This window comes from Nyctereutes procyonoides, unplaced genomic scaffold (genome assembly GCF_905146905.1).
Source record: "Nyctereutes procyonoides isolate TBG_1078 unplaced genomic scaffold, NYPRO_anot_genome, whole genome shotgun sequence".
NCBI lineage: Eukaryota > Metazoa > Chordata > Mammalia > Carnivora > Canidae > Nyctereutes > Nyctereutes procyonoides.
Window position 1 is genome coordinate 74,812,336 of NW_026575140.1, and position 20,761 is coordinate 74,833,096.

Sequence of the window (20,761 nt, forward strand, 5' to 3'; positions counted from 1 at the left end):
ATTGCCAGATGTCCCCTGGAAAAATTGCCCCAGTGGAGAACCACTGTATCAAATATTCCTACCTTCTAATGTAACCTAAGAGATCACGAAAACAACATCATGCCCAAAGGTAGTCACTGCTGTTCATAACATTGAAAAGTAGAAACACAGTGCGGGTGCAATAATAGATGAAAGATTGAGAAAACTACGGACTATCTATTCAGTGTTATTACAGAGTTAATAATGCCCATCTGATGATGGAAACTAGAGAATTTGAAATTGATCCTTCAAAACTAATGGCTATTAAAAGCTCACTACTTTTATATTTAAGAATTACTAATGACATGCTTATGATGTTAATTTAAAAGTATATGCCAAATTACATACCATTATGAGTTGAAATCGTAAAACCTGGACACACAGATTTATTCATTCATGATTGCCAGAACCTCGAAAAAGTAACCAAGATGTCTTTCAGTGGGTGGATAAACCATGGTACATCCAGACAATGGAGTATTATTGGGAGCTAGGAAAAAATGAGCTGTCGAGCCATGAAGATATGGAGGCAGTGAAAACTCATGTTGCTAAGCAGATGTAGCCAGTCTGAAAGGCAATGTGCTGATTACTATTTGACACTCTGGAAAAGGCAAAACTATGGAGACAGCAAGAAGGTCTGTGGTTGCCAGGAGTAAGAGGGCACAGGGAGGGGTAGATGAATAGGCAAAGCATGTCTTTTTGGGGGGGGCAGTATATCTGTATAATGTTATGGTGGGCACGTATCATTATACATTTGTCCAAATACAAGGAATGTGTCAAGAGTGAATCTGATGTAAACTATACTTTTGAGTGATGACAATAATCAATATAGGGTCAGAAATGATAACTATACTACTCTGGTAGGGGGGATGTTGATAGATGAGGGGGGCTAGCCATGTATGGAGCCAGAGGGCACATGGGAAGTCTCTGTACTTTCTGCTCAATTTTTGCTATAAACCTAAAACTGCTCTAAAAAATAGTTTTAGGGACGTCTGGGTGGTTGTGGTTGAACGTCTGCCTTCGAACTAGGGCGTGATCCTGGAGTCCCAGGATCGAGTCCGACATTGAGATCTCTGCATGGAGCCTGCTTCTCTCTCTGCCTATGTCTCTGCCTCTGTGTCTCTCATGAATAATTACATTTTTAAAAATCTTAAAAAAAAAAAAAATAGTGGAGGGCAGCCCTGGTGGCTCAGCGGTTTAGCGCCACCTTCGGCCCAGGGTGGGATCCTGGAGACCTGGGATCGAGTCCCACGTCAGGCTCCCTGCATGGAGCCTGCTTCTCCCTCTGAGTCTCTGCCTATCTCTCTATGTTCTCATGAATAAGTAAATAAAAATCTTTTAAAAATAAAATAAAATAAAAAGAGACATACAGAATGCAAGCCTAGATCTTAAAAAAAAAAATAGTGGAAAGTTTACTCCTCAAAAAAAAAAAGTTTAAAAAAGAGGCTTCCAGGCTTAAAACTTGTCAGACATGTTCAGCCTTCAGAGAAAAATAATGTTCATGGTCATTACTTATTCAGTTTCTTAGACATGTGATTGATGACTAGAGTGGTCTTCCTTTGGTAAAATATGGTTCCATCAAGACTGATGAACAACCCAAGTTAATTGTGCTGGTGAATTAATTGAGTGGTGAATCATTAGCAACATTCTCCTTTCAGAGCAGTTAACAGCAAAGGCTAACAGATCAGAATTAAGTTCAAACCCAGCTGAGGAACTTAACACGTCTGATTCCTTGAGTTACTGAAACCTCTATGAACCGTCCATTTTTCATTTATTTTTTTAGAAGGCTTCATACTGGGCAGCCCCGGTGGCGCAGCGGTTTAGCGCCGCCTTCAGCCCAGGGCGTGATCCTGGAGACCCGGGATCGAGTCCCATGTCAGGCTCTCTGCATGGCGCCTGCTCCTCCCTCTGCCTGTGTCTCTGCTTCTCTCTCTCTTTTTGTCTCTATGAATAAACAAATAAAATCTTTAAAAAAAAATTTAAAGAAGAGGCTCCATACCCAATGTGGGGCTTGAACTCATAGCACTGAGATCAAAGAGTCACATGCTCTACTGAGTCAGGCAGCCAGGCACCCCACAAACTGTCAATTTCTTATTTGCAAAATGGGATTGTCATCTTAAAAAGTGTCACCTAAAAAAAGCCTGGGACACAGAGATCCAAATAACATCAAGGAAGGAAAAACAAAACCACAATTTTGTTTCCATGAAAAAAAACGAAACAACTTACACATATGAATCTCAACTAAGTCCAAAATGTTAAACTTGTGGTGGTAGTAGTATATGTAATTTTAAGATTCAAATTCCCATCTTACAAATTTTCTATATATACTCAGGAACAAAACATTTTAAAAATCGCAGCACAAAAACTGTAGAAAAGAATATTTTATTGAAACAGTTTCTCAATTAACAATGGACCAAAGTACAATTTGACTCAAACCTGTCCAACCAGCCTCAACCGCTAGTGAAAGAACCCAAACATACAGGACGGGGTGGGACCTTTCGGTCTCATTTCTGCCAATGTGGCAAAAAAAAAAAAAAAAAAAAAAAAGAAAGAAAGAAAAGAGGACAAAAGACAGACACAACCAGGTTTCCCCTTGCCCTGGGAGCTGGGTGGCAGCTGTGGCTCCTGCTCCAGATGGAATCCTGGAAGACAGGCTCCCCAACATTGGCATGGTGGGTAAAGAGCCCCCTCCTTAGCAGAGCAATGCAAGAAAGGCAGGCCAGCCCTGACCCTCTTCCTTTCCCCACAAGGCCTGCCGCAAAGAGGGCGAGGTGGCATTTTTACATTCACACCACGGCCTCTCCTCCCAGGGTCTTGGGATAGGGGCTCACAGTAGAAAGCACATTTTGGTCAGCCCAGGGGGCCGGGGGCCAGGGAAAGGCTATGTCTGGGTGGGCAGAACAGAGGAGAGAGGAGAGGGCCAGGAGTCACAGGGACATGGGGGAATAGGCTACTGGGAAAATGCAGACTCAGTGCTTGCAGGATGCTGCACACCGGCCACTCCACACGCTTTCCTGTGCCCCAGAATCCACAAGCAGGAGCTCCAGGGTTTTCACACGTCTCTCCCACAGAGGTGGCTGGATTCCCTTCTTCGCTTTCTCCCTGCCCACTCTGGCCACCGGGGGGTGCACAAGCAGGTGGGGACTGATCTAGCTTTACTGCAGCCAGGCCAGATGGAAGGGTTTGGGCAAGAGGCAGATGGCTGCCTGACTTGCAACAGGAAGGGACCCATGGGAAGAGGAGTCACTGGGAATAGGGCCTTTTTGGGAAAGACAAGACCTTGGAGGATAAAAGAGCATAGATAGGCACTCAGAAACCAGACCTGGTAACCAAGGCTCTGTAGACGCTGGCCCCTGGAGGGCAGCCTTCGTGGTGGAAAAGAGGCAGGAAGGAGGGCAGAGAAGCCTGGAGACTCTAATATCCCAGGGTGTCCCTCCCGCTGCGGGGTCCATCGACCCCTCAATGGCCAATCTCTCACCTACCCACAGGCAAAGAATTAAGACATAATAGTGATTTTCCCCAAATTAGGGCCTGGATGGGTAGGGAACCAGGGGTGGGATTAGGAAATAGAACAACTGCAGTTTTTACCACAGAATCGTTGCAGAAGGAACTGGTGAGCTGTCCCCTCCTTCCCCTTCATCACACCTCCAATCAAGGTGAGAGAAAAGGAACCGAAGCCTCTGAGGGCAGGAGCAACCCCTCCCCCCGATGTTTAATAAATAGAGGAGGTAGGAGAAGGGAGCGGGATGAATGGGGACCTGGGGCAGGGGGGTTATAGTTCATCATTCTTCAAAGTCGGCTTCTGTCCTGTGGGCGGCTCCTTCTGCTCTGGTTCTGCTGGGAGTGGGGAAGAGCGAAGGGATGCCAGCAGGTGAAATGGAAGTAACTGGCCTCCATTCTGTGTCGATACTCCTCACCCCAGAACCCGACCACCCTGGCTTCCCAGGTACCCCCAGCTCCACACTCACCTGCTCCAGGACCTCCTAGCTCCAGAGGTTCGGCATCTGTCGGTTCGGATCCTGCTTTTGGGAAGGAAGAGATTAGCCTCTGGAGAAGTGAGGAAGGAGTTAATGGAGGGGTTGGGAAACTTTTTCCGTAAAAAGCCAGACAGTAAATGTTTTAGGAATTGTGGGCCACACTCGGCCTTTTCGTGCACACGCACGTATAATAACCTAAAAATGTAAGACCCATTCATAATTTGGGGACCTTCCAGAAACAGGCTGTGCCTGCCAGGTTGCCAACCCTTAGGTTAAGCTACCCACGTTCCCAATCACTTTCCCCAACTCACGAGTCTCTTTCTCAGGTTCTGAAATGGGCTTTGCATCTTCAGTCTCGCCTGGAAGGAAACCACGGGCAAAATGTAGTCCCAGGAAGGAGAGGACTTCTTGCCCAGGAGCACCTGGAGCCAGGCACCATGTCCTCACCTGGTGGAGGAATGACCTTCTCTGCTTGGTCACTGGCATTGAGGGGAGGCTCTGCCCGGGTCCCGTTCTTGTCCTTGGGCCGAGGCCGGGGCTTGGCAAACTTGGCTTTATTGAGCAGATACTGCACCTCACGGTCCAGGGCCATCATCTTGGCCTCGATGTCTTTTGAGAGCAACACGGGCTTCTCTGTGGCGGGAAGCTTGGCCTGTTCAGCCATGGTTGCATTCTTCCAGGCCTGTAGGTGAGGCCAGGCCAGGCTCAGAGCTAGCCCTGGGGAGCCCAGGTTATCTCTGTCCCAGATGGAATACACCCCAAACCAGCCTCAGGCTCTTCCCTCAGATCTCAAACCACTCCCCTCCACCTGGCTGTGAGCCCCACAAGAGTAGGCAGGCACCTGAGGCTTTCTATCAAAGAATCCCAAACTACATGCTTGCAGCTTACGTCCTGTTACTTGGAACTGATTACAGTGAAACCTCCTGATTATTCTCTTGTCCCTCCACTTCTTGAGCTCTGATTCAAATACACTCCCCACACATTCAAAAGGGAAGTTTCTGCTTCCTATGAAGTCATTCCCGCCTTCCCGAACCCCGGCCTACTTTCTTTTTTTTAAAGATTTTTATTTATCTATTCATTACAAGACAGCCCCGGGGGTGCAGCGGTTTAGCGCCGCCTGCAGCCCAGGGCATGATCCTGGAGACCCTGGATCAAGTCCGTCAGGCTCTCTGCATGGTGCCTGCTTCTCCCTCTGCCTGTGTCTCTGCCTCCCTCCCTTCCTCTCTCTCTCTCTCTGTCTCTATGAATAAATAGTCTTAAAAAAAAATTTATTCATGAGAGACACACACACACACACACACACAGAAGCAGAGGGAGAAGCAGGCTCCCCGCAAGGAGCCTGATGTGGGACCTGATCCCAGATCCCAGGATCATGCCCAGAGCTGAAGGCAGACGCCCAACCACTGAGCCACCCAAGTGTCCCCCCGGCCCACTTTCTGCATGCAGCTCAAGCCCCAGTTCCCTGGAGCGGTTGCTCTAATGTCCCAGGGATGGGCTCTGCTGCTACTCCGGTCTGACAACTCATGGGTGGCCATTACTCCTGTTGGGGGCTAATCAGACATGGCCTCAAATGTAAACGCCTTTTGCCTTCCCGATTAGCTGTGAGGCCAGGAGGGAGTGGCTGTTGAGCCTCCATTTGTCCGCATCCCCCATGCTGCCTAGCACAGCACACCTTGCCAGATCAGTATCCCCCTAAGTATTTACACAGGGATTACCCAGGTCTCATTGATGACTTTCTCTAATGTTGTCATTTCCACCTCAGTGAAGATCTGGTCCATTTCTGGGATCAACCGGGCACCCCTGGAAGCCAGTAAGGAGACGGTGAGCCCAAAAGGAAGAGGGGTATGGGTATGCTTGTGGGGCATAGAAAGCTGATGGACTGTGAGGCCTAGCAGGATTGGATTAGGAAGAAAAGCGAGGGACTGCTTACTTGAGGAACATGCTGGAATGGTTGAGGAGATTATCAAGGGCAGACAGCCGTTCAGGCCACTTCTTGCGCTCTTCCACCCGAAAAAACAACCCGTGGCACAGCTTCCTCAGCTCAGTCAGCTTCTCCTTCAGCATCTGACGGATGCAGGTTGGGGATGGGCAGAAGGGTTAAAGGGAGGAGAGGCTGGCCCTGGAGTCAGCCCTGTATCCTGCTCATGGCCTCACACCCCTCACCTTCTCTGACCCTGGGAGACGAAAGCAACGGCTCCCATCCCACCCGCCAAGTCCTAGGAGGCCTCTTACCACTGTGGTGGCCCCAAAACCCTCGTCCTCCAGCCAGGTGGAGGCTGCACTGAGCCTCCCAGAGATTTCCTCACGCTGCTCCTCAGTGGACACTTCTTGGTACTCGGGCTGGTACAGTTTGTCCTAGGGAGGTGCACACAGGCCCAAGCATGCACCGAGCCCCTGAGGGCAAGGCTTCCAGAGTCAGACCCTCCTCAGACACAGGTCCCAGAGCAGGTGTGCCTCCCAGCCTACCAACCTGGGTCTCAAAGATAAAAGCTTCCAAGCTGTTGGCAGCCTTTTCCCGTTCTTGCTTCTCTAGGTCTCGGAGTGTCAAGTCTTGAAGTCTGTGGGACAAGAGTCACACGTGAAGAAGAGAACATGAGAAACTCAGACCCTGGGTCAGACAGCTCCTCCTCCCAGGGGGTGCCATTCCACACCCTGCCCACCTTACACACACACACACACACACACACACACACACGCACACACACACACACAGAGTCTCTACTCACTTCTGTGCTGAGCGGGCCAGCTCATCCTCCCGCAAGTCAGGCAGGTCCAGAACCATCAGCTCCACCCCAATCTCCTCTACCATTCTCTGCTTCCGGGCAGGCTTCTGCTTCTTTTCTTCCTCTGGGGCTGGAGGCACAGGCTCAGACCCTGCTTCTTTTTTCTCACTTGGCTTCTAGTGTGGAAAGAAATGAGCATGTCAGGAAAAGCTGTGGTCCTTCTCTTCTCCACAAGCAGGGCTCTAAGGTGCAAGAAACAAGGCAGGCATCGCCCAGCCTCTGGGTCCACACTGGCCTTTGCCTGTAGCTCACCTGGGCCTCAGACTTTTCCTCCTTTTCTTTTTCTGCAGCCTTCTCTTCCTCAGGGGCTGCATCCTCCTTAGGCTCAGTGGGCGGGGGCTGAGAAGTATCCTCCACTGGGGCCTCGGCCTCCTCCTTGAGCTCCGCCTGCTCTCCGGGCTCATCCTTGCTCCCCTCGGCAGGGCTTTCCTCTTCCTCCTGGAAAAAATCACAGACGCCACTGCATACAACAGTCACTAGCAGAGCCTGCGGATAAACCAGCTCAGCAACACCACATCTCCCAGGCTGTGCTGCGAAGGGGCAGACAGGCGGTGGCACGGGAATGGGCGCTGCATTGTGCAGACCACGCAGTCTAGTCAGGCTAGAGAGAGAAGCACTTGGAGATGAGGGGAATGTGGCCCGGAGCTCAAGGACAGGGGCAGCTTGGAGTCCAGAGGAGGAGGTGGTTCACTCAGCGGGCCCAGGGGAAGGGATAGTCTAGTCAGTCCCAGGCAGCTGGAGTGTGCCCCCAACCCCTGCCTCCGCTGCCACTACCTGGCCCCCCTACACCACCCTCCAAGCTTCCTCGGCTCCATGCTGGCCTTACCTGGACAGAGTCTGTACCGTTCTCTTTAGCGTCTGGTGTCGTACCACCGCCAAACAGGCTAGAGATGGTGTTGCCAAGTTCTGGGAGGAAAAAAGCCCAAAAACTCAAAGGGGACACAGCAGTGATGCTACCTCCTAACCCCAAGGCAAGGCCTGCTCGCCTCCCCCAAACACATGTGTGTGTGTGTATCCTCCCTCACACACGCACACACTCGTCTTACTGGTCAGAGTAGATTCCTCTTCCGGGCTGTCCTCCACCAGTGTCTCAAACACAGACTCCACCTGAAAACAGGGATTCAAGCTGAAGAAACACACATTTGACCCACCTTTTCCCCGCAAACATCCTGCCAAAGTGGGTATCTCCTTACTCACATCCATGGGATGTGCAGTGGTGTGGTCTACTCCCTCGTCTGCCTTCTTTTATGGGCTCTTGAGTCAAGTCACCTCCACCCCCTTTGATTATGAGCCCTCTGAGGACAGAGTCCTAGCTCCTCTCCCATCCAAGCCCCTCACATCTCAACCTGACAACAGAATGGGCCATTATTTCCCACAGTACATTTGAAAAGATGTTAACCATTCTGTGGATCTTAAGTTTTACAATATCCGTAAGCACTTAATATAGGATCTGAAAAGACCACACCAGATTCATGGTTGGCTGTGTTCACAGCTGAGACTTTTCCATCTCCAAAACCCTTCTCGTTCATGTTCTAACACCATGTGGAAGGACCGCTCTGGAAAGGCCTTGCCCTGTCCCCAGGGCCGCCTCCTCTTCTCACCTTGATGAGGCTCAGCACGCCGCTCTCATCCAGGTTGAAGTGAGCCTTGATGCCCTTGGACTCATAGTCAGGATACTTCTTGAAGCTCTCACCCACACCTTTTAGTTTCACTGTGGTCAAGTTCTGGGAGCCAAATACCCTGATTGGGGAGGAGAGAGTAATTCTGGGGAGCTAACCCAGCCCGCCTCCAGCTCTAGACTAGCACGAAGAACTAGAAGAATCTTAAAATTCCAGAATCCAGGATACTTGAGGGGTAGGTCAAAGTCAAGAGTACAGAGAAATCTTCACTACTAACTAAATGAAACAGAACCTTCATGGTGTTGAGAAGGGTCGTTTCGTGTTTGCTTGGGACCAAGCCATGGCAGCTCATGTGCCCAGCCCTTGAGAATCAGGAAACCGAGTCTGACCCCGCTGAAGCTCTGCTGAACCAGCCCCTCCAACAGAGATGAGGGGATTCAGGACTGGTCACCTCGGTGCTGGCTCTATGGCTGGTTGTTTATCAAGACTGCAGCTTTGTAAACGTGATGTTTTTACGTCGTATGCAATTTCTAAAATTTATTTTCCCACTAGATTTTAGTAAAATGTTTTTTTTTCCTTAAAAAAAAAAAAGTCTCCCAGCATGAAGTATTGGGCCCCCCAGAGAAGATGCTCACCCCAACCTTGACCATACATAGGCTGCTTCCCGTGTCAGCCCTGTGGCCTCAGATCCTCCCTCTGGGTGTCCCCAGCCTCTCACCGAAGATCCTCAGGCCCCAGGAAGCCCAGGTCGCCATAGTTGATGTGGAAGTTGAAGTCATGATTGTAGCGGTTAAAGGTGATGACTTTGCGTTGAGGGTAGGGCCCCATTCGGGAGAAGAGGACACGCTTATTGTGCTTCAGGCTGCGAACCCCAGGCTCCTCCTCCACCTCCCTTGTGAACTCCACCTACACAGCAGGCAGAAAGGAGGCACGCTGGAGAGTCAGAACAGGTTCTGGGGTCAGGGTACATGGAGGACCTCAGCTGGCAGAAAAACAAGAGGACAGGCCAGAGCAGAGGGAGCATCCTTAGTCAGGTAAAGGGAGCTCGTGGCCTGATCAGACGGGCCTACTCACCAGGATGGGGTAGATCACTGCATCTCGGACCACAAACGGCTTCACCTTGAAGGCTTTGCTGAGCGCGGCTGCCTGGTACACAGCCCCCATGGCAGCTGCTTCATCTGCGTTGACGTTCTTCCCTAGTTCCTCCCTGTCAAAGTCCTGCACCTTAGCATGTCTACTCCGGAGACTCCAGCCTGGCCTCCCTCGCTTCAGTCCCACAGCTGCCCAGCCCTGGAGCCCCGGCCCCAGGGCCTCAATACCCACACTCACTTGCCCACAGCCTTCAGCAGCACCTCCTGAACTTTAGGGACCCGGGTGGCCCCACCGACCAGGATCACCTGCTCAATCTCATCCTACAGAGAAACAACGTGATATGGAACGGCTTATAGTTAGTTTTCCCAGCGCTGACTGGTCCCTTAACATTCCTCCCCCTTCCTCCCCACCACCGAATCACTTTCTATTGCACCTGTCTCCCCACCCCATGTCCACATCTGACCCTACCCACCCTCACCAAATTCATTTCGGCACTCTGGAGGGCCTGCTGTACAGGCCCAGGTACTCGCTCGAATAAATCAGCACACAACTCTTCAAACTCTGCTCGGGTCACTTTTGCCTTGAAGTCCACATCATCCATCAGGCCCTCGATCTGGGGGAGGATGAGGCGTGTCAGAGTTCTGCCCAGATCCTCCTCTGGCTGGGCAGGCCAGAAACCAAAGGACCAGGACTTTGGAGGACAGGAGGCTTAGGAAGAAGGAAGGGATGGGCCGCACTGCACGCCAGTGGCCTCGCTCAGGATGATGGGGTCCTTTGCTCTCTGGGTGGGCAATATCCTCCCTCAACCAGCCACCAGTAGGCACCTGTGCCATGTGATCAGCGTTGGCGCTCAGGACAGTTTTGAGTCGATTTGCCTCCCGTAGCAGCTTGGCCATGGCCCGGGGGTTCTCCCGCACGTCCTTTGCTCTCTGGCCCTTGCGCTGTTCGTTAAAAAGTCTAGCCAGGTGCTCACGCAGCCGGAGCTCCATCTCCAAGCCCCCCAGGGTGCGGTCAAATCTATTCAGGAGAAGGTGACAGGGAAAAGTGTGAGGAACCCACAGCGTCCCTTCATTGACCTAGGATCTGACTCTTGTCCCACATACATGACTGACATCTCAGTGACAGTTCACCTACTCCTCCAATCCACTGTACTTACTGGACATCAACCACATGCCTATCTCTGGGGATGCAATTAAGAGAAAAAAAAAAAAGATCCCTGCTCTGAAGGAGTTTACAATCTAGCACTGAATAAACACACGACTGTGAAATGTGTACCAGCCCAAAAGTTACAAGGGACAGACCAGCAACAGCACCAGAAGACATAAAAGGGAAGTGTTGCCTATCTACAGATGTCAGGGAAGATTCTGTGAGATGTGATGTTTGAGCTGAAATTTGAAAGATGAATGGAAGTAACGAGGCAAAGAAGGAGGAAAACAACCCTAGAGGGAGAAGGGTAAAACCCCGAGATGGCAGCCAGCAGAGTAAGTTCCCAAGGAGGCCAGGCATGGTTGGAGCTCAAAGAGCAAGGGGCTCTGGGGAGGGCAAGTGGGCGGAGTCTGGGCTCTCACAGGCCAAAGTAAAGGTTTGGGGCCACTGAGGGTTTTTAAAGAAACAAATTATAATCAGGTTGGCATTTTGAAAAGAACTCTCTGTCTGGCTGCAACGTGGAGAAGGACTGGAAAAGGGAGACCCTCTCTCATAACCCTGTGGGTCAGAGATAAGGGCAGCCTAGACTAGAACGCCGGCGGCGGGAAAGCCGGACACAAGTGAACAGGTCTGAGAAAGAAGACAACGTCATCAATAAGCGTGCTGAAAGCGACAAGTCGACAAAATGACTGCACGTGGTCTATTCATGGGTTTCCTTAGAAGCAGCTGAGGAAGTACTCTTTCAATCTTCCCAAACTGTCCTCCTCCCTCTCCACATTCCCCTGGGTCTCCCAAGAGGTACCCCATGATGAGCGCTGCTTTAGGATAGCATTCATGCAGGGTGCAGGGAAATGAGGTCACTGCCCCTCCAAAAAAAAAAAAAAAAAAAAAAGCCCCGGCCCGAGAATGTCTCAGCAAGGAGCCCTCTTCCCAGCACCAACTTACCCCACGCCCCGGATCTGCAGCTGTGGCTGCATCCCTGCCTCCTTAGTCTTCACTGTCTGGTAGGTTACGATGGTACACACGGTGCTGCCAGAGCCCATATCATAGAACATGACGTTCTGTAGAGACACCAAAATGACTGTCACAGGAACCTTACCTAACTCCAGGTGCTTTATGCACTCTCCACTCAAAGCTGAAAAGCTCCAACCAGTGGTCGAGAAGGGCATTTTGTTACTGCATTCTGTCAAGGCTAGCTATGCAAACAAGATGCAAAATGAGCCACATGGCCTGCATCTTCAGAATCAGCCATCCTGAAAGTCTGGTTAGAAGTTCCTCCCCAGGGATGCCTGGGTCTGGGTGGCTCAGTGGCTGAGTGTCTACCTTCAGCTCAGGTCCTGACCCCAGGGTTGTGGGATTGAGTCCCTCATTGGTTCCCTGTAGGGAGCCTGCTTCTGCCTCTGCCTGTCTCTGCCCCTCTCTGTCTCTCGTGAATAAATAATATCTTTTTTTTTTAATATTTTATTTATTTATTCATGAGAGACACCGAGAGAGAGGGGCAGAGACACAGGCAGAGGGAGAAGCAGGCTCCATGCCAGGAGCCTGATGCGGGACTCGATCCTGGGTCTCCAGGATCACGCCCTGGGCTAAAGGCAGCGCTAAACCGCTGAGCCTCCCGGGCTGCCCAATAAATAAAATCTTAAAGAAAAAAAAAAGAAAAGAAGTTTCTCGATGGCTCACCTGGGCAGTCGTGTTGATATCTTTCCGGCGGAAGACACCATAGCTGAGAGCCGTGGCGGTGTTGTCATTGATGAGCTGTAGCACTTTGAGGCCAGCCATGCGAGCAGCCTGCAGCACAGCTCGGCGCTCAGCCTGATTGAAGAAGGCTGGCACCGTGATCACTGCATCCTTGATGGGCTGCTCTACAGAGGACAACAGAACGGGGCTCCCACCAGCTCTGTACCTCATATGACACTATCCTAGTCTTGGTACTATTGACACCTTGGGCCAAAAAACTCTTTGATTATATGGGGCTGTCCGGTACATCGTAGGATGTTTGGCAGCATCCCTGGCCTCTGCCAGTTAGATGCTGGGAGCAGCTCCCCAGATAACCAAAATAAAAATATCTTCAAGTATTCTCAAATGTTCCTGGGAGGCAAAACAGCTCCCATAAGAGACCCTAGGGAGCCTGGCCACCGCTGCCCTCCCCTTAGCTACTCACCTGCAAAGTCCTCAGCCAGGGAACGGGAGTAATTGAGAACCATGCCAAGTACCTCCTCAGGTGAGAACTGTAGCTGCCTGGGGGTGGGGGAGTAGTTAGAGGCAAGAAAGTCATGGGTACTAGAGGAGCCCACTGGGCCTGCTGAGCCCACGTTCCCACCAGAGTACTCACGGGCTGATCTGGAAGTGCACAGTCTGCCTCTGTGGATCGAAGCCTAGCTCATGCTCTGGAAAACGGGCTCCATAGAGGGCCACATGGGGGTTTCCCTCCTGCTTCCCCAGGAGGTGCTGGAAGTAACGCAGCGTCGCCTTTGGATTCTTGATGGCCTGAGATGAGGTACATAAGGAGCTGAGCATTAGGCTTCCAGGTCCACCATCACCTACCTGTCTTATCAGAGGTCGATAAGGGTTCAGGCTCTGGCATCTGTCATCTCCTCCCCTCTGCCTACCACTTCTGGGAAAGGGATGGGCTGCTAGCTCACCATGCTTGCTGCACTGTCTCCAAAGAATCTTTCATTTTCTTTCAGGGTCACAGTCACTGGGGTTTTCCTTCGGGATTCCCTGAAGAGACATAGGACCCAGGTGCCTATATATAGTAGGAGGTGGACTCAGGAGCCCCAACACTCCAAATACAATCACTAAAGACACCAAACTGGTGTGCAGGAAAGAATATACACTGGCTTGGAGCACAGACTCCCTCCCTCCCCACCCCTGACACTGGGGCTGCCCTCACTTGTTCAAGACAATTTCCATGGGTACTCCGGGTTTGACAATGGCCACCTTCATGGATTCACTGCCCAGGTCCACAGACATGACCGCCAGTGTGTCTGAAAAGGAAATAGATCTGTCAATTAGCCACCTCTTCCCCCACACTCCCGAGTCCCCTCTCACCAAAGCACACTGCTCTCCATAGAGAAGGTAAGACAGTGAAAAGATAAAGGCCTGTGTGTCCAGCAACTCAAGTCCAGAGGCTTCCAACCAAAAGCCTCCCCTCCCACCATCGATCATTTGTCATTCACTCATTTATTCTTCTTTTGACTCTGCTTCTGGGGGTACACACCACTGAGTGGCAACAGGTCTGCCAAGAGCACAGCCAGCACAGCCCAACAGGCTAGCCTCCTCGGCCTCTGCCTCCTGACGGTGGCTGCCATTGTGCCTCTGAGGGAGGAGAAAAACAACACTTGTAACCGGATGCCCTAAGTGAAGACAACCTCATCCCAGGACAGGGAAGCTTTAAGATCCATACTCCGCTGTCACCCCGGGGGGCCGGAGGAGACTACACCCCCCCCTTCCTCAAATCACACAAAGGGTCCTGGGCTCCATCCACCACATCCCTAAACACGGAAGGTACCAGGATAGGAGAGAGGAGACCAGAGCCTTCCGCCCACTGCACAGGCTGTAACCGGCGCACCCTAGCACTGCCCCTGCTGTCAGACACCGGGGTGCGGCCAGGGATCCCCGCCCAGGGCTCAACTACCTCCCTACACCTGGAGCTCCTCGGCTGGCGCGGAGAGCCAGGCCGGGCCTGGACGGGAACTGAGAGGTGGTGACGTCGGAGGAGGCTAGGATGTTAGAAGGGCCTGTCTGCCCCTCGGAATCCCTTTGGGGCGCCCCGCCCGCCCCCCGGTTCTCCATCACAGCCCCCGGCCCCGCTGCCTACACGGACGCCGCGCCTGGAACGCTAGGATTCTTCGCCCGGCGGACACCGAGTCCCCTCCGAGCTCCCCGAAGCCTCACCTGGCGAAGGCGCCGGCGCCCACTCCCGGAAACGCGGCCCAGCCCACCCCGAAGACGCGGGGGCGCCCGGGGGACCGAGCTGCGGGGCCGAGCGCACCGGCGTCCGCGCGGCCCTCGCTCCCGCTCCCGACCCGCCCCCGGAGCTAGCACGCTGCCTCCTCCCGGAGGGGTGGCCGGCGCGCAGCGCCATCCCCAGCCCCGCTGCCGCTTGCCTGCGCTCCTGCGGCCCCAGCCCTGGGACAAACGCGGCGGCGGACGTACCCACGAGGCCGGCAGCGCACCCCCAAGCCCGCGCCCTTCACAACTCCCCTCGGTTTGCAAACTGTTACATTAGCCACCAATCTCTCGGCGGCGTCTCGCGCACCAGCCGGCCCCGGACGCGGCGCGCGCTCATTGGAGCCTCCGCCGCCCGGCCCTGCGCCGCGCGCCCGGCCCCGCCCCCGCCGCCCCGGCGCGCGCTCCCATTGGGCCACGTCCTGGCCCCGCCCCCGCCCCGAAGCCGGCTGGGGCCCCGGAGGCCGCCGAGGGGCCAGTCCGCCAGTTGGGGGAAAACCGCCGACGCCCGCCGGGGATTGGACCCCGTCACGGGCCCCGCGCCCGCCCCGGTGCGCTCCCGGACCTTTCCGGCCTCCCGCACCGGATGCCGGGCTGCCGGGGTCGGGAGCCAGGGGACCCCGGTGCGGCGGGCGCACGGACGGTCCCGCGCTCGGCCCTGTTTCTCCGGCCTCCTGCGGAGCCCCGGCCGCGGGGGGAGTGAGCCGCGTCCCCTCCGCAGCCACGCGGAAGAGGTGCTCGCTTGCTGTTGGTGTTGGACCGCCCTGGGCTTTGGATGGAAATCGGCATGGCCGCGCTTCAGGGGTGGCCCACCCCGCCCCGGTCCCCCGGTGACACTGAAGCCACCGGCAGAGATGCTCGCCAGTGGGACGGAGATGACGCTTGGATCGGTGGCGGGATTTGGCCGGGGCTCCTTACTCTGAGCTCCATTTATTTATGAGAGACACGGAGAGACAGAGACGGGCTCCCTGCGGGGGGGGGGTGGTCAGTGCAATACTCAATCCCAGGACCCAGGGATCACGACCCGAGCCAAAGGCAGACGCTCAACCTCTGAGCCACCCACGTGTCCCTCTTAGCTCCATTTTTAGGGACAGAATATTCCAAAATGCCAAGCCCTGTACATAAAAGAGATACTTTTATTTGTGAGGCTGTAATTGATCCTAAATGCACCACCTCAGATTTTCATTCCATTGAATTTTGTGTATCTTCCCTTCTCTTTTCCTGCTTTGAAATCCAAATTAAAGTACCTCGGACAGGTATTTGGCGCTCCTCCCTCCCTTCTGTCTATTTTGCAGCTCTTGAAGTGTGCGCGGCCCTTGGAGAGCGCTCCTCTCCCATTTTATTCATGTGAGCGCGATTTTCTTAAATTTGGAAAATTGTTCTGTTTCCTCCCTCTCCCAAAGTCGACTCTCGGCCTCCCTTTTACAGGAGTCTCCCCCGAAGGCCCTGGGCAGAACTTGTTTTTGTTTTTTAAGATTTTATTTATTTATTTATTCATGGGGGGGGAGGGCAGAGACACAGGCAGAGGGAGAAACAGGCTCCATGCAGGGACCCCGACGTGGAACTCACTCCTGTGTCTCCAGGATTAGGCCCTGGGCTGAAGGCAGGCACTAAACCACTGAGCCACCCAGGGATGCCCTAAGAAATTATGTATCCGTTCTTTCTTTACATTTTTCAGGATTCTTAGGGAGACAGAGAAATCAGGTGTCTATACTTAGAAGATAAACCTACTGGCAGTACCAGGGAGAGATCTATTTTTCTTCAATCTGAATTGTTCAGTCTTCATATGGAGACCTTGGTAGAAACAAGGAGAAATAAAACCTTTTGATACCATCCTCAACCTCACTCTCTCTGGAGCTACTTGCTGTTATGAGTGTGGTGTGTAACCTTCCAGATCTCTTCCTGTCCACTTACCGTACATAGTATCTTGAAACATGTAGTTTTTGCTGTTTTCTAAATGATAAAATATCATTTTAATGATATTAATCTGAAAAGATTCCTTGTCAGTGTGTAAAGATTCACCTCATTGTTTACTACTATAGAACATTGCACAGCATGGGGGTTGTTTAGCCGCAGTAATGGACATATATGTTGTCATTTCAGTTCCACAGAAAGATTTTGTTTCTGTATGACTGCCTCTACTTTTGAGTAGCTATCTGGGAGGGTAGATTCTTAGCAATCATTTCAAACAGATGCATTTTTATTTTTATTTTTTTTTTGCATTTTTAATGTTTATTGGGCCTCTGTCTTAGGTGCTGTACTATTCCCAAGATGGGGATGACTATGTCCTTGCTTTTAGAAAAATCACAGTCTGTTGGGAAACAAATATATTCATGGTTTCAATGCACTCATTAAAAACCTATTGAATGGCTACAAGTTGGGACAGTAAGAAGATCGGTGTGCCCTGCTCTTGAGCTCTGATCCCCAGAATATCCTTGATGGGAGCACAGGTTTGCTGCAGCTAAGGTTTTTGACCTGGGTATCTGTCCCCCTGGGAGATACAGCAGGTGCAAGTACTCTGGGGAGCCTCACCTGTTTTGTTCTCTGACCAAAGAGGAGAATAGTGTTTCCCAGAACATGCTGTAAAACAATGGGAAAATTTGAAGGTAAATCACATGATTTAGGTCGACCAAGGCAGCTAAATTCACTAGTTCTCGTTTAGAGTAACTTCTTAATATTTGAGGACTACATCCCTTCCCCACATGGAGCAGAAACCCACAACTTGCCATCTTGCAGGACATGTGCCATAGTGACAGAAGATTGAAATGAACACATTAGCAAAGGCATATACATACATTATAAACCATGCATGTTGTCATGTGCTGAGAGCAGTGTTATCAGGGCAAACATCCTGATTCAGGAGAATTTTAACTTAGGTGTCACCCAGCAACCCCAATATTAGGTTTACATGTAACAAATGTCTTACATATATTCACCAAGAGACTGTAAAGGCTTTATTCATAATGGCCCCAAATTGAATATTACCCACTCATCAGTAATTGGATGGGTGAATAAATTGTGGTGGATTCACACAATATAATTCTATACAGCAGTGAAAATAAATGGTCTGCTATTCATTCTGCAACTTAATCCCACAAAGATAATATTGAGTGAAAAAAGAAGCCAAAGAGTACATACTTTATGATTTCACTTATATAAAGTTTAAAACCAGGCAAAACTAAGCTGTGATGATGGTGCTTACTTTGTAGGGTGGTAGTGTTTAGTGCATAACAGCTTTCTTGGGGTGCTGGCAGTGCTCTCTTTGCCTTGGTTGCAGTGGCTTTGTGAAAATGAACTGTAGTATATATGCTTTTCCATATATGTTATACTCCAATAATTTTTTAGAAGATTTTATTTATTCATGAGAGACAGCGAGAAGCAGAGACATAGGCAGAGGGGGACATAGGCGCCATGCAGGGAGCCTGATGTGGGACTCGATCCCAGGACTCCAGGATCATGCCCTGGGCCGAAGGCAGGTGCTCATCTGCTGAGCCACCCAGGCACCCCAATAATAATTTAAAAAACCTTTTGTATGTGTTGCACAAAAGAGTAGAGGGTTTGATTTTGCTGGAAACCTTAGGCAGGGGAAAACTCAGCAGAAGAAGCTGCACCAGGATAAGTATTTTTCTACTTCAGTGGTTTTAGAATTACAAAAGAAATATGGTTACTGAAGAAAACTTGATGATGAAGAACATAGGAAAAACAAAGAATAAAATAAAAGCCATCCACAATTGAATTTTCTAAATTAAACATGTTTATGTTTATTTTATGTCATTATGTGTAAAGCCACACACACACTTGAGACTTAACAGAGATAACATTTTGTGACTTTTTCGTTTAACTTACTGAGAACATTTCCGTACATGATTTTTTTTCTCTACAGAATTTTCAGTGGCTATCTTTATAGAATTGCAGCATGAAGAACTATAATTTATTTACCAAGGTTACTATTTGACAATTATGTTGTTTCCTTCTTTTCTGCTATTATAAAATTGCAATAGACACTTAATGACAAATCTTTATGCAAATTTATCCCTTTTAATCTACTTAGTATAAATTCCCAGAAGTGGTTATGCAGGCTTAAATTCCTCTTTAGGCATTTCGTATATATTGCCAAATTGCTCTCCAGAAAGGTTTATTACATGTGCTCCCAACAGCAGTGATGACAGTCTCTGTATCCTTAAGGACACTATGAAGGATATTGGCTCATTTCTACAGTCCTAATATTATGAATTTGAATAGGATGGAGGGGTGGATAAGCAGACAGGATTGGGAACATTTCCCAGTTTGCATTGAGATAGGGATGATTATGTGTCAAGAGAAAGCAAGACTTTCAGTGTTCTTGAATTCTGTGATTTCATGACCACATGGAAAATCACTCAGAATTATGAACAGATTTATGGAATTGGGTTTCTTTAAAAAAAAAAAGTTAAATCAAGCACCCAGAATATGGGGCTTTAGATTTGGACAGACCTGGATTTGCCTGTACACAACATTTCCTACCTGCGTGACTCCAGGCAGGTGTTTAGCTTTCCTGAGCCTCAGTTTCTAAGGCATTAAAAGCGACATGGTGCAGTGCCTGGGAGGCTCAGTCGGTTAAGTGTCTGCCTTCGGCTCAGGTCATGGTCCCAGGATCCTGGGATCAAATCCCATATTGGGCGCCCTGCTCAGTGGGGAGCCTGCTTCTCCCCTCTGCTTCCCCTCCCCACTCAAGTTCTCTCTCTCTCTCACTTGTGCTCTCTGTCTCAAATAAGATCTTTAAAAAAAAATAAAAATAAAAAAAATAAAAGCTACATGCTAGTATGAGTCTTACAGGGTTGATGTAAAAGGGGAAAGTGCTTAGCACAGTGTTGAGATGGCCTAAGCACCAAATATACATTAACTACTTGTTTTTGTTCTTAGTCTAGAGAAATACAACTTAAAAATGGGCACTACTGCAGTGTTAAAAGTTTGGTTAAGTGCTTTGCCAAATTCATGGGGAATTTCCTTTCCCTTTTGTGGGCCAGATTTTCACAGTCCATAATTAGCTAATTGATTCCTCCTATGTCACTATGGCTTTGGAACCTGGGCTCTCCTGTACGGGGAGACTTCAGAGTTTATTTTAGATTGACCTTCCTGTTGCTAACATGGAAACTTTTAGCCTTTTTAGGGACTAAGAGTAAAACCCAGACCTTTCAGTAGTCTGGAAAATGATTTCTACCCAGAAAGCCAGATGAGAAAGAAACAAAACAAACATAGAAAATAAAAATGAGCAGTCAGAACAAGAAGTGTTCTTGTTTTAGGGCCCTTGGGTGGCTCAGTGGTTGAGCGTCTGCCTTTGACTCAGGGCATGATCCTGGGGTCCTGGGATCGGGTTCCACATTGGGCTCCGGGCTTCCCGCAGGGAGCCTGCTTCTCCCTCTGCCTGTGTCTCTACCTCTCTCTCTCTGTCTCTTATGAGTAAATAAATTTAAAAAAAAAAAGAAGTGTTCCTGTTTTGCTCCAGTAGATATGACTGTTTTGTATGTCACAGGAAGCAGTTTGCCGAAGGGGAAAAGCGAGTCCATGGCTAGGCATTCCTTGATTCTGAATTGCGATCTCTTTAATTTCAAGCTAAGGAGTTGAATTGTCTCTTGATCTTCAGTCCCTAAAGAACTCATGTTCTCCATATGCAGAACTGAATTAGTATATCATTTTCTGTGCAGTTTGCCTGCTTATCTTCCTCACTATATTGAAGTTCCTGGACTCAGACAAATATAATAAAAAGGCAAATCCTGGGGTATGTTCTAACAAGTATACCTAGCTTCACACTCCAGAAAAGCATCTAATTAAAGGTTGGGGAACTGAAGAACTTTAATGTGCTTGCCGATAGAGAGTCACTTGAACCTCTTAGGGACTTCATTTCTCACCAGAGATAATGATACTTCTGCAAATGGTTGCTATTAAAAGTCCATACAAAGTTAAAATGCTCTGTTAAGTATAATTCATTACATAAAATTAAGGTGGTCATGGTCAGTCCTTTCTATGTCCCCCATGGTGGTGATTGAGCTCCCTAAAGGGCGAGAATAATGTCTTGTTCACATTTATATCCTGGGCATTTAGTACAATTGCAGGATAGTGAGTACTTGATACATATTTGTTAAAAGAGGCAAGAGAGGAAGGCAGTAAGTCTGAAGAGGTGCAGTGGGTTGCTAATCTC

The 20,761-nt window shown here is 50.0% G+C and overlaps 1 protein-coding gene across 5 annotated transcripts; it reads right to left on the bottom strand.

Annotated features, from left to right (window-relative positions):
• Nucleotides 1–2,378: 2,378 nt before the first annotated feature.
• Nucleotides 2,379–14,919, bottom strand: HYOU1 (hypoxia up-regulated 1). Of its 5 annotated transcripts, none has more exons than XM_055306768.1 (26): nt 14,791–14,919; nt 13,853–13,950; nt 13,526–13,619; nt 13,275–13,353; nt 12,965–13,119; nt 12,794–12,870; nt 12,313–12,494; nt 11,578–11,693; nt 10,311–10,503; nt 9,965–10,099; nt 9,724–9,806; nt 9,469–9,601; nt 9,113–9,300; nt 8,377–8,515; nt 7,822–7,882; nt 7,602–7,681; nt 7,028–7,213; nt 6,719–6,891; nt 6,463–6,550; nt 6,225–6,347; nt 5,923–6,056; nt 5,708–5,792; nt 4,440–4,674; nt 4,304–4,351; nt 3,984–4,037; nt 2,379–3,852 (listed from the first exon to the last, which is right to left on the bottom strand). In XM_055306768.1, the coding sequence occupies exons 2-26, from the start codon at nt 13,941–13,943 to the stop codon at nt 3,788–3,790; spliced, it is 2,997 nt and encodes a 998-aa protein (XP_055162743.1). In that variant the 5' UTR covers nt 13,944–13,950; nt 14,791–14,919; the 3' UTR covers nt 2,379–3,787. The 5 variants fall into 5 exon arrangements, with proteins under 5 accessions (XP_055162743.1, XP_055162746.1, XP_055162744.1 ...); XM_055306771.1 differs by having other exon boundaries at nt 2,379–3,849; nt 3,984–4,034; nt 14,742–14,900; XM_055306769.1 differs by having other exon boundaries at nt 3,984–4,034; nt 14,742–14,900.
• Nucleotides 14,920–20,761: the final 5,842 nt, after the last annotated feature.

Coding starts and splice junctions, on each gene's coding strand:
- HYOU1 (XM_055306768.1), bottom strand. CDS start 13,943: ATGGCAGCCACCGTCAGGAGGCAGAGGCCGAGGAGGCTAGCCTGTTGG. Junction 8,516..9,112: donor CTGGGGCCTGAGGATCTTCG/GTGAGAGGCTGG, acceptor CTCCCCAATCAG/GGTATTTGGCTCCCAGAACT. Junction 3,853..3,983: donor GCTAGGAGGTCCTGGAGCAG/GTGAGTGTGGAG, acceptor CCCCACTCCCAG/CAGAACCAGAGCAGAAGGAG.